General features: G+C 40.1%; 1 protein-coding gene across 1 annotated transcript in view; it reads right to left on the reverse strand.

Moving 5' to 3' along the window:
- Nucleotides 1–12,536, reverse strand: part of GC (GC vitamin D binding protein) — a 381,762-nt gene that overhangs the window by 188,241 nt on the left and 180,985 nt on the right. The window contains exon 3 of the mRNA XM_069745727.1: nt 4,110–4,242. Coding sequence (XP_069601828.1) covers nt 4,110–4,242 — 133 coding nt within the window. The remainder of the gene's footprint in view (nt 1–4,109; nt 4,243–12,536) is intronic.

Consider the following 12,536-nt stretch of genomic DNA (forward strand, 5'->3'; position numbering starts at 1 on the left):
AAACAAATTGGAGCTGAAATAAATTTTTTGTGAAAAAAAGTTAAATGTTAATTTTTATTTAAACATTCCAAAAATTCCTGTGAAACACCTGAAGGGTTAATAAACTTCCTGAATGTGGTTTTGAGAACCTTGAGGGGTGCAGTTTTTAGAATGGTGTCACACTTGGGTATTTTCTATCATATAGACTCCTCAAAATGACTTCAAATGAGATGTGGTCCCTAAAATAAAATGGTGTTGTAAAAATGAGAAATTGCTGGTCAACTTTTAACCCTTATGACTCCCTAACAAAAAAAAATGTGGGTTCCAAAATTGTGCTGATGTAAAGTAGACATTTGGGAAATGTTACTTATTATGTATTTTGTGTGACATATCTCTGTGATTTAATTGCATAAAAAGTTGGAAAATTGCAAAATTTTCAAAATTGTCGCCATATTTCCGTTTTTTTCACAAATAAACGCAGGTAATATCAAAGAAATTTTACCACTATCATGAAGTACAATATGTCACAAGAAAACAAGGTCAGAATCACTGGGATCCGTTGAAGCGTTCCAGAGTTATAACCTCATAAAGGGACAGTGGTCAGAATTGTAAAAATTGGCCCGGTCCATAACATGCAAACCACCCTTGGGGGTAAAGGGGTTAAACAATTATTTTTTCTTCAAAGCACTTTCCCATATCACTATTGTGAGAGTATGATATTTATCTTTCCAACTCCTTTTTGGTTGTTCTACCTACATCTCCTTGCTTTCCAAAAAGGAGTCTGTGTATGTTTTGAGATAAGTTGTTTCTGGGATTTCTTTGTTTAACAGGACATAGAGATAGCACATAGAAAAGCGAAATAAAGAAGCGAGAGACACACCTAAGGTGTAGATGATATTAACTTTAGCTAATTAGATGTGTGTATGCTAATTCCAGAATATATGAAGAGATAAACTGAGCTAATTATAATGCTATAATGAATGTCCAATGAAAACCTATACAGTTAGGTCCATATATATTTGGACAGAGACAACATTTTTCTAATTTTGGTTATAGATATTACCACAATCAATTTTAAGCAAAACAATTCAGATGCAGTTGAAGTTCAGACTTTCAGCTTTCATTTGAGGCTATCCACATTAAAATTGAATGAATGGTTTAGGAGTTTCAGCTCCTTAACATGTGTCACCCTGTTTTTAAAGGGACCAAAATTAATTGGACAATTGACTCCAAGACTATTTCATGGACAGGTGTGGGCAATCCCTTCGTTATGTCATTCTCAATTAAGCAGATAAAAGGCCTGGAGTTGATTTGAGGTGTGGTGCTTGCATTTGGAAGGTTTTGCTGTGAAGTAAACATGCAGTCAAAGGAGCTCTCCATGCAGGTGAAACAAGCCATCCTTAAGCTGCAAAAACAGAAAAAACCCATCTGAGAAATTGCTATAATATTAGGAGTGGCAAAATCTACAGTTGGTACATCCTGAGAAAGAAAGAAAGCACTGGTGAACTCATCAATGCAAAAAGACTTGGGCGCCCACGGAAGACAACAGTGGTGGATGATCGCAGAATAATCTCCATGGTGAAGAGAAACACCTTCACAACAGTCAACCAAGTGACCAACACTCTCCAGGAGGTCGGCGTATCAATATCCAAATCTACCATAAAGAGAAGACTCCATGAAAGTAAATACAGAGGGTTCACAGCATGGTGCAAGCCACTCATAAGCATCAAGAATAAAAAGGCTAGACTGGACTTTGCTAAAAAAACATTTAAAAAAGCCAGCACAGTTCTGGAAGAACATTCTTTGGACAGATGAAACCAAGATCAACCTCTACCAGACTGATGGAAAGAGAAAAGTATGGCGAAGTCGTGGTACAGCTCATGATCCAAAGCATACCACTTCATCTGTAAAACATGGCGGAGGCAGTGTGATGGCTTGGGCATGCATGGCTGCCAGTGGCACTGGGTCACTAGTGTTTATTGATGATGTGACACAGGACAGAAGAAGCCGAATGAATTCTGAGGTATTCAGAGCCATACTGTGTGCTCAGATCCAGCCAAATGCCGCCAAACTGATTGGTCGTCATTTCATACTACAGATGGACAATGACCCAAAACATAAAGCCAATGCAACCCCGAAGTTTATTAAAGCAAAAAAGTGGAATATTCTTGAATGGCCAAGTCAGTCACCTGATCTCAACCCAATTGAGCATGCATTTCACTTGTTAAAGACTAAACTTCAGACAGAAAGGCCCACAAACAAACAACAACTGAAAACCACCGCAGTGAAGGCCTGGCAGAGCATCAAAAAGGAGAAAACACAGCGTCTGTTGATGTCCATGAGTTCAAGACTTCAGGCCGTCATTGCCAACAAAGGGTTTTCAATCAAGTACTAGAAATGAACATTTCATTTAAAATTATTTAATCTGTCCAATTACTTTTGGTCCCTTTAAAAACAGGGTGCCACATGTTAAGGAGCTGAAACTCCTAAACGCTTCATCCAATTTTAATGTGGATACCCTCAAATGAAAGCTGAAAGTCTGAACTTCAACTGCATCTGAATTGTTTTGTTTAAAATTCATTGTGGTAATGTCTAGAACCAAAATTAGAAAAATGTTGTCTCTGTCCAAATATATATGGACCTAACTGTATACAGTACCTTGCGAAAGTATTCGGCTCCCTGGAACTTTTCAACCTTTTCCCACATATCATGCTTCAAACAAGAAGATACCAAATGTAAATTTTTGGTGAAGAATCAACAAGTGGAACACAATTGTGAAGTTAAACGAAATTTATTGGTTATTTTAAATTTTTGTTGAAATTCAAAGACTGAAAAGTTCCAGGGAGCCGGACACTTTCGCAAAGCACTGTAAACACAGACTGATGATGTAATAAACAGAGTTCTGTTCTGATACTAAGCTTTTCAGCGTAGTTCTCTCCCTGTGCGTACTTGGATTTTACAATTTAATTTGGAGCACACACAATGTCTCAGAACGTCACACATTACGTAGCGACACTATATAAAAAAAATCTGAAATATTATATTTCAACACTGCCCTCGAAGCCTAGTACTAGCATTATAGTTCCTGTTATAGAGTCATTTCAGCATTCTCATTATCATCACAAAAATAATAAAAATGAAAGATAACAGCTCTATGTATAGTGTATAACACCATTCACAATAGGCGTGTGCAGTAGGAGACTGCACTAATGGGACATGAAGATAACTTTACAATATGTGATATAGGTTATCTCCAATAGAGATGAGCAAACCCGAAGTAGAAAGTTGGGGGTTTGTACCGGACACCTACTGTCCCATACCAAACTCCAAACAGGGACTTCTCCCTGTGTTCTGCAGTTGGATGCTGAGGAAAGAGATAGAGACTTTTTCAGACCTCTAGCCCTTAGTAATACCATTTTATAGCACCAAAATATGGGTCCCCATTGACTTCTATGGGGTTTGCGTTTAAGTTTGGGTGGGATTCTATTACCCGAACCGAACTTTGGACTAAAGTTCGTTTGAACCCAACAAACCCGAACATCCATGGGTCTGCTCATCCCAAATCGCCAAGTCATAGCAGTACAGATTTCTACTGTCCGTGCCCACAAGCACCTGATCTGGTCTAAAATTCTAAGGCAGGTTTCTATCAATATAATAAGATGGCCATTTTAATGTATCATAGTGATTACCGCCCAAGACAAAATGAATGTGATTTGCTAATTAAAGGTATTTTGGAGTGTATTCATTTTTTTGGAGGATTCCTTCATATTGGTTGTTTCATCATGTTATATGGGAAAATTTTGAGAGGTGCATTCCTTAAGATTAAATATGTAACAACCCTATAGCTGAAATAGATCATGAAAAACAATGATCAATGAAACCTAGCAGAAATATTTGTTCTTTGAGTTAAAAGGCAGCTTTTTCTACAGTAAATAGAAAATACTGAACGTGTCATTCTCAGATGATTCTTAGTTGTTATCAACAGGACATCACCTGAAACACATTCTCTCCATGTCCTGCTTTAATACTTTTTTAACTCTGAAAAAAAATGTTTATTGACAAATTGAAGAAAAAAACAGGTATAGAAAAATAGACTTATTGTTAGGAATGGAAGCATGTTATACATTTACCCCATTGTCATAGCAGTCTGCAGCAGCTCCTTTGGCGCAGCATGTTGCTGCCAGTGAGACTATGGCTTTCACTAGGTGACCTATTTCTTCAAAAGTAGCATTGGAGTACTTCCTGCTGTTCATGATGACCGCTCTAAAAAGAACAAACCATATCAGTAGATGTATTCTTGGAAACAGAAAATTCTAATGAAAACTCAGGTAATAAAAAAGTATATCCATTTATACAGATAGAGCTGTCAGAGCATAGTCCCATTTGATAATGTGGTATATTACCTGGATATTATGGACACAATATGCGTTTAATAAATGGTGTAAAATACAGTAAAATATATAATACCACTACATAATATTAATTGTGCTGTGTAGTTTACAATCAGGATAACTACCTTTTTTTAAAATTAAAATTGAAAGTATGAAAAAAGGCAATTTGCATGAAGCCAGGACTTGCAGCCTTCAAAATATTTCCTAAAATTTCCAATTTATTTAAATGATCATTCCCAAAATAAAAAAAAGCTGTTTTATCACAATGTCCACAAATATATTGATGAATTTGTGCCTATATAACTCATTTTTAAATATGTCCTGTTTCGCAGATATCACCCTACAAAAGATTCCCCTCAAACCTCTACTGTATTTACCGTCCATTTTCCATTGGAACCATCCTGTAGTTCCAGTGTCCTTGGTTGATCATGTGCAGTCTCCCTAAGCTGGCTTCCTGCCAGCACAGTGTGCTGTGTCGAGAACAGAGCTTCTATTGTGAAGGTTGGCATCATGGAAAGGGGCAGAGCCTATGTTATTAGAGTGCAGAGAGCACACACCAGGAAGTAGCAGCAATGTGGGTGTACTGGTAACTAAACAGAGCTATGTACTGCAGGTTGGGGCTTTGTATAGAGAGACTGAGAGGAGTGATATACTGCAGAAGGGGATTATCAGGAGAGATATACTGCAGACACCAACAGATCACCGAGGCACATATAGACAGGACATCAGGACACAGACAGGACATCAGGGTACATGAGGTCATCAGGACGCAGGTAAGACATCAGGACACACGAGGACGTCAGGACTCAGGGTACATGAGGTCATCAGGTCATAAGGGAACATGAGGTCATCAAGACGCAGGCAGGACATCAGGACACAGGCAGGGCATCAGGACATCAGGACCCCGGGTCACCAGCAGACATCAGACAGGAGTCGTTCGGTTCCGGACATCCAACATGACCTACAAGCACCACCAGTCATCAGGCTCCAAGCTGCAGGCAGCGGTCATCAGGTTCCAGACTGCGGTCATCAGGCTCCAGGCATCGGACCTAGGAAAGAACTCAAGCATGATGGTGCAAGCACCGCCGTACTGGATGTGGGCCAGACAGGGTTAACACCGCATGGTAGTCAGAGCACAAAGTAGTAGATGCTCAGCAGAAACACTGGTTACAAGAGACTCAAAGTCACAGGGTGTGAGGCTCCAGATGAAAAGGGATTCCAGGAACATAATCACAGCAGACAGTTCAGACAGGTTCAGGTACAGAACAGCTACAGGATCAAGGATTTGGGCCTGGATAAACCGCCTCCAGGACAGGCGCCAGAACAGGACAAACCAGGAATCAAAGCAAGGACTTTGGTACCAAAACATAGACAGGAGAGGTGCAGGAACACAAACACACATAGCAAAGTTCAGGAGCTTTGTGAGTAGCTCAGGCCCCGCCCATAGGGCAGGGGAACTTTATATAGGAGCTGCCCCTCAGAAATTGGCTGGGGACAGCATTTCAAGTACACACCCTAACCCTGATAAAAGCAGGGGAGGTGTGGTCGTGCACGCCCTAAGCACGAACAGAAACCATTACAGCACAATCAGTGCAGGAACTGAGGCTCAGGACACCAGGCTGCGACTGCACGCACTGACACGTGGAAAGTCATGCACCAGCTGCAAATGACCTCTCAACCCGCAGACAGCTTTCACAGCGGCAACCAGGGACCGCACATGTGGATGGTTATGCAGCAGGGCAAAGACCTAAACACCCATGTACGGCTGCACAGCAGAGCAGGGAACTGAGAAGGCTCCATACAGGTAACAGCCAACAGTATCCCAGCTCAAATTAGGGGGAAAGGAGCAAAGGGTTTAAGCAAAGACATGCATTGTCACGCCAAAAACCAGATACAGACAGAACGGCGTGACAGTTGGACTATGTTTGTTTCTTGTTATTGAAATTCCAGTTGGGAGAAACTGTGAATTACTACTCAATAGATGAATATGACGAGGGATTCTCTGTTGTCATTTAAATTAATACAGCGAAATATGTAGATTAACATCAGAGATCTATTAGCAGCAACCAACAAACACAGATTTGCATTTCCATTGCAGAGGATTGCAGAACAATTCAGCTTTCCTAGACTCAGGTAGAAAATGAAAAACCACACAAGAAGATATATTGATATATATAAATTAGAATAAAGACAATGACTGAGTACCCAGCAGTAATTAGAGACATGTAAAAATAAAGGGTACTAAATTGACTTTTTTAAATAAAAAGAGTGTAAAAGCCATCCCACAGCAACAAGGAGTACCTAATTAGGATGGTTACTAAATCTAGTATCTCACCTTGCTGCAGTGGGTAAAATAAGTATTTGATACACTGCTGATTTTGCAACGTTTCCCACTTACAAATAATGGAGAGGTCTTTAATTTTTATCGTAGTTACACTACAGCTGTGATAGATAGAATCTTTAAAAAAAATGAGAAAATCACTTTGTATGATTTTTCGTCATTAATTTGCATTTTACTGCATGAAATAAGTGATGTAATAGAAAAACAGAACTTAATATTTGGTGCATAAACCTTTGTTTGCAATTACTGAGGTCAGACATTTTCTGTAATTCTTGAACAAAGTTTGCACACACTGCAAGCAGGGATTTTGGCCCACTCCCGCATACAGTTCTTTTCGGCATAAGGTCACAGGACGTCTTATTTTGCTTTATTGTATTGCTAACGTTGTTACCTATGACTGTTGTGTTTGAAACTGTTAAACTGTAGAGCGCTGCAGAATATGTTGGTGTTATATAAATAAAGATTATTATTATTATTATTCTCCAGATCTTTCAGGTTTTGTGGCTGTCGATGAGCAACATTGAGCTTCAGCTCCCACCAAATATTTTTTCATTGGCTGAAGGTCTGGAGACTGGTTAGGCCATTCCAGGACCTTGTAATTCTTCTTCCGGAGCCACTGCTTAGTTGCCCTGGCTGGGTATTTAGGGTTTTTGTATCTAGGGTTTAAGGACTTGGACCTGACCAAAAAGCTAAATAGACGCATCACAAAGGGGTGAGAGATGGCGGCACACCCGCAAATGTACAATAACCACTGAGTGTGTATATCTTGTCATGATGGGATGACTTTTATGCTTTTTGTTACCAAAAAGATGTCAATTAAGCACCATATGTTTTTGTATCTATTACTACTATCAATTAACTTGCTATAGGGAATACATATTGTAGAGACACAAGGCTAAATAGGGGCTCTCGTCTGCTGGCATGGCTGTCTTTAGAAAGACTTCATGGAACAAGGTTTATACCACTGAATGCTCTGGCTAGGTATTTCAGGTCATTGTCATGCTGGAAGACCCAGCCTCGACCCATATTCATCTTTTGGCCTCATCGAGCCAAATGACCTTCTCCCATGCCTGCTTTGAATCATCCAGATGGTCATTGGCGAATTTCAAAAGGTCTTGGACATGTGCTGGCATGAGCAGGAGAACCTTTTGTGCCCTACAGGATTTTAATCCATGATGGTGTAGTGTGTTACTAACGGTAATGTTTGAGATTGTGGTCCCAGTTTCTTTCAGGTCATTGACCAGGTGCTCCTGTGTACTTTTGGGCTGATTCCTGACCTTTATCAGAATCATCCTTACCCCACGAGGTGACATCTTGCATGAAGCCCAAGACCAAGGAAGATTGTCAGTCATCTTGTGTTTCTTCCATTTTCTAATAATTGAGTCAACAGTTGTTGTCTTCTCACTAAGCTGCTTGCCTATTGTCCTGTAGCCCATCCGAGCCAGTAAAGATCTAGAATTTTGTCAAGGGTATTTTTAGACAGCCTTTTGGTCTTGGCCATGGTGGAGAGGTTAGAGTATGGTGACTGAGTGTGTGGAAAGGTGTATATTAGACAGGTGACAAGTTCAAACAGGTGCAATTTATATATGGAATGAGTGCAGAGCAGAAGGGCTTCGCAAAGAAAAATTAACAGGTCTATGGGAGTCAGAATTCTTGCTGGTTGGTAGGAGATTAAATACTTATTTCATGCAATAACTGCAATTTAAGTATTTAAAAATCCTGGAATGTCAATTTTATTTTTATGGGAGTCAGAATTCTTGCTGGTTGGTAGGAGATTAAATACTTATTTCATGCAATAACTGCAATTTAAGTATTTAAAAATCCTGGAATGTCAATTTTATTTTTAGGTTCTGCGTCTCACAGTTGAAGTCTACCTGTCATAAAAATTACAGACCTGTCCATTCTTTGTAGGTGGGAACACTTGCAAAATCGGTAGTGTATCAAATACTTATTTTCCCCAGTGTATGTTCCAGAAGGCCTCAAAATAGACTGAGGTAGAGAAGGATTTGGACCTGACTAAAAAGACACAGCACAAAGGGGTGAGAGGTGGAGGAACACTCCAAATGTACAAATAACCATTGAGTGTGCACAGCTTGTCAATGTATGATGTTCTACCAATCTGTAGTGGCAAGTGCCATCTTTTTTGCAATCACGTGCTGGGGTAGTAGTGTGCGGGCCTCTGATGCTAATAAGCTGAATAAGATTATTAAGAAGGCAAGTTCTGCTGTCGGCTGTAATCTGGACTCTTTTGGGGAGGTAGTGGAGAAAAGAACTCTGAAAAAGTGTATGGCAATTATGAACAATAATGCACATCCATTATATGAGCTATTCATGAGACAGAAGAGCACCTTCAGTAACCGGCTTATACTCCTGAGGTGTAAGAAGGAAAAATATAGGAAATCGTTTGTGCAAACTGCTATGGGGATGTACAACAATAACATTAGGGTTAAACCACCAAGGTGAATGTCTACTTATTTCTATACAATTCAGTTCACTTGTTGTGTATGTCCTATTCTAATGTATAATGTATAATGTTCTTCTGTCAACTCCACTGTCATGTCAACTATGTAATTCCTTTATGATTTTTATGATTTAAGTTGTGCTGCTGTGATACCATAATTTCCCACGGGATCAATAAAGTGTATCGTATCGTATCGTATGATGGCTTTTATGCTTGTTTTTTCCAAAAAATATGTCAATTAAGCACCCTTTGTTCTTGTATCTATTACTACTATCATTTAACTTGCTAGAGGGATATACTGTATGTTGTAGAGACACGGGGTCAGTGGGTGCTCTCATCCACTGGCCTCTCTGTCATTAGAAAGACTGCATGGACCAGGTCTCATATCACTTGACACCCGCTTTCTCTTCCTGTGGACAGAAAATTACTAAGACAATACAGGGTGAGGGTAAAACAGTGCGGCAAACAATCAGAGCAAATACCCAAGTTTAGGCACCCTGCATGGTTATTGCCTAGTAGCACTCCCTTTTGCAAGTATCGAAGCTTGTAAATGCATTTTGTTGGCAGACAAGGGTCTTTCAATTCTTGTTTGAGGGATTTTCATTCATTCTTCCTTGGAAAATTCTTCCAATTCCGTGAGATTTCTGGGTCATCTTGCATTTTGAGGTCTAGCCACAGATTTTCAATAATGTTCAGATCAGGCGACTGTGAGGACCATTAGAAAACCTTCATCTTACGCTTTAAGAGGTAGTCTACTTGATGTGTTTATGACGTGTGTTTAGGATCATTATATATTTGTAGAAATCATCCTCTTTTCAACTTCACCTTTTTTACAAATGGTGTTATGTTTTCATCAAGAATTTGCATTCTTCCCTTCACATGTGAAATGTTCCCTGTGTCATTGACTGCAAAACCCTAAAGCATGATTGCTCCACCCCCAAGCTTAATGGTTGGCGAGATGTTCTTTTCCTGAAATTATGTGCCCTTTTTTCTCCACACATAACTTTGATAATTGCGGCCAAATAGTTCTATTTTAACCTCATAGGTCTACAGGGTTGTTTCCAAGATGCATGGGCTTGTTTCGATGTTCATTTGCATACTTCTGACACTGAATTTTATGGTGAAGATGAAGGAGAGGTTTTCTGCTGATGACTCTTCCATTAAGGTCATATTTGTGCAGGTGTCTCTGAACAGTAGAACAGTGTAACACTAATAAATAGTGATGAGCGAAAACATTTAGCACTATTAGTTACTTGCACGATTAGTTTGGTACTCCAGCTATTCATTACTCGGCGAGTAATTAGGTATTCACCTTGGCACATTCGAGTGACCTGCCCAGCATGTTTGGTGCTCTATTTGCAGCCAACGAACATGCTTTCCTGACTTGCCTATCACAGTAATGCCGACTCATTGGTGTGGCATTACTGTAATTGGCTGGCCTTCCAGCATTATAGGGACTATTTAAAGGCTGCCAGCACCATATTCCACATATTGCAGTTGGAAACAGGGCAGGCAGAGCATAGTTTCAGTGTAGGGAGAATTAAAGTAACATAGGGAGAGTGATAGGAGGTTATAGTGAGCATTAGGGTTGAGTGAAACAGATCGGCACTTTTCAAAAGTCCCGACTTTTAGCAAAGTCGGGTTTCGTGAAACCCGACCCGATCCCACACTGGGATCGGGTCGGCAGTCGGCGATCTCTACTTAAAAGTCGGGTTTCGTTTTATATATATATATATATATATATGTCATTCAGACACATATATATATATATATATATATATATATATATATATATATTTATATTAACTTCAGCGCGATATAGCAGAAAAGCCGGTAATTCAAATACCGGCTTTTCATTTCTCCTGCCAAAACCCGACATGATTTGAGACATGGTTTACATACAGTAAACCATGTCATATCCCCCTTTTTTGCATATTCCACACTACTAATGTTAGTAGTGTGTATGTGCAAAATTTCAGCGCTCTAGCACTTAAATTTAAGGGTTAAATCGCGGAAAAAATTGGCGTGGGCCCCGCGCAATTTTCTCCGCCAGAGTAGTAAAGCCAGTGACTAAGGACAGGTATTAATAGCCTGGAGAGGGTCCACGGTTATTGCCCCCTCTGGCTAAAAACACCTGCCCCCAGCCACCCCAGAAAAGGCACATCTGTAAGATTCGCCTATTCTGGCGCTTGGCCACTCTCTTCCGATTCCCGTGTAGCGGTGGGATATGGGGTAATGAAGGGTTAATGCCACCTTGCTATTGTAAGGTGACATTAAGCCAGATTAATAATGGAGAGGCGTCAATTATGACACCTATCCATTATTAATCCAATTGTATGAAAGAGTTAAAAAAAACACACACACAATATTAAAAAGTATTTTAATTAAATAAACACACCGTTTGTTGTAATATTTTATTGTACGCTCAATCCACTCGCTGAAGACCCTCGCTCTGTAACAAAGAAAAAATAATAAACCAACAATATACATACCTTCCGCAGATCTGTAACGTCCCACGTTGTAAATCCATCTGAAGGGGTTAAAATATTTTACAGCCAGGAGCTCTGCTAATGCAGCGCTGCTCATAGCTGTAAACCCCAGCGAATGAAGGTAATTTAGGTCAATGACCTGTAGTTACCTTCATTCGCGGTGATGCGCCCCCTGCTGGATGTCCCTGGAGTGTGGGAAAAGTTCCCAGGCTCGAGGTCACATGAGGACATCCAGCAAGGGGCGCATCACCGCGAATGAAGGTAACTATAGGTCATTGACCTACATTACCTTCATTCGCTGGGGTTTACAGCCACAAGCACAGGTGCATTAGCAGAGCTCCTGGCTGTAAAATATTTTAACCCCTTCAGATGGATTTACAACGTGGGACATTACAGATCTACGGAAGGTATGTATATTGTTGGTTTATTATTTTTTATTTGTTACAGAGCGAGGGTCTTCAGCGAGTGGATTGAGCGTACAATAAAATATTAAAACAACCTGTGTTTTTATTTCATTAAAATACTTTTTAATAATGTGTGTGTGTTTTTTTAACCATTTAATGCAAATGGATTAATATTGGATAGGTGTCAGAATTGACGCCTCTCCATTATTAATCTGGCTTAATGTCACCTTACAATAGCAAGGTGGCATTAACCCTTCATTACCCCATATCCCACCGCTACACGGGAATGGGAAGAGAGTGGCCAAGTGCCAGAATAGGCGCATCTTCCAGATGTGCCTTTTCTGGGGTGGCTGGGGGCAGATGTTTTTAGCCAGGGGGGGGGCAATAACCATGGACCCTCTCCAGGCTATTAATATCTGCCCTCAGTCACTGGCTTTACTACTCTGGCGGAGAAAATTGCGTGGGAGCCCA

The sequence above is a fragment of the Ranitomeya imitator genome, chromosome 1 (assembly GCF_032444005.1).
Source record: "Ranitomeya imitator isolate aRanImi1 chromosome 1, aRanImi1.pri, whole genome shotgun sequence".
NCBI lineage: Eukaryota > Metazoa > Chordata > Amphibia > Anura > Dendrobatidae > Ranitomeya > Ranitomeya imitator.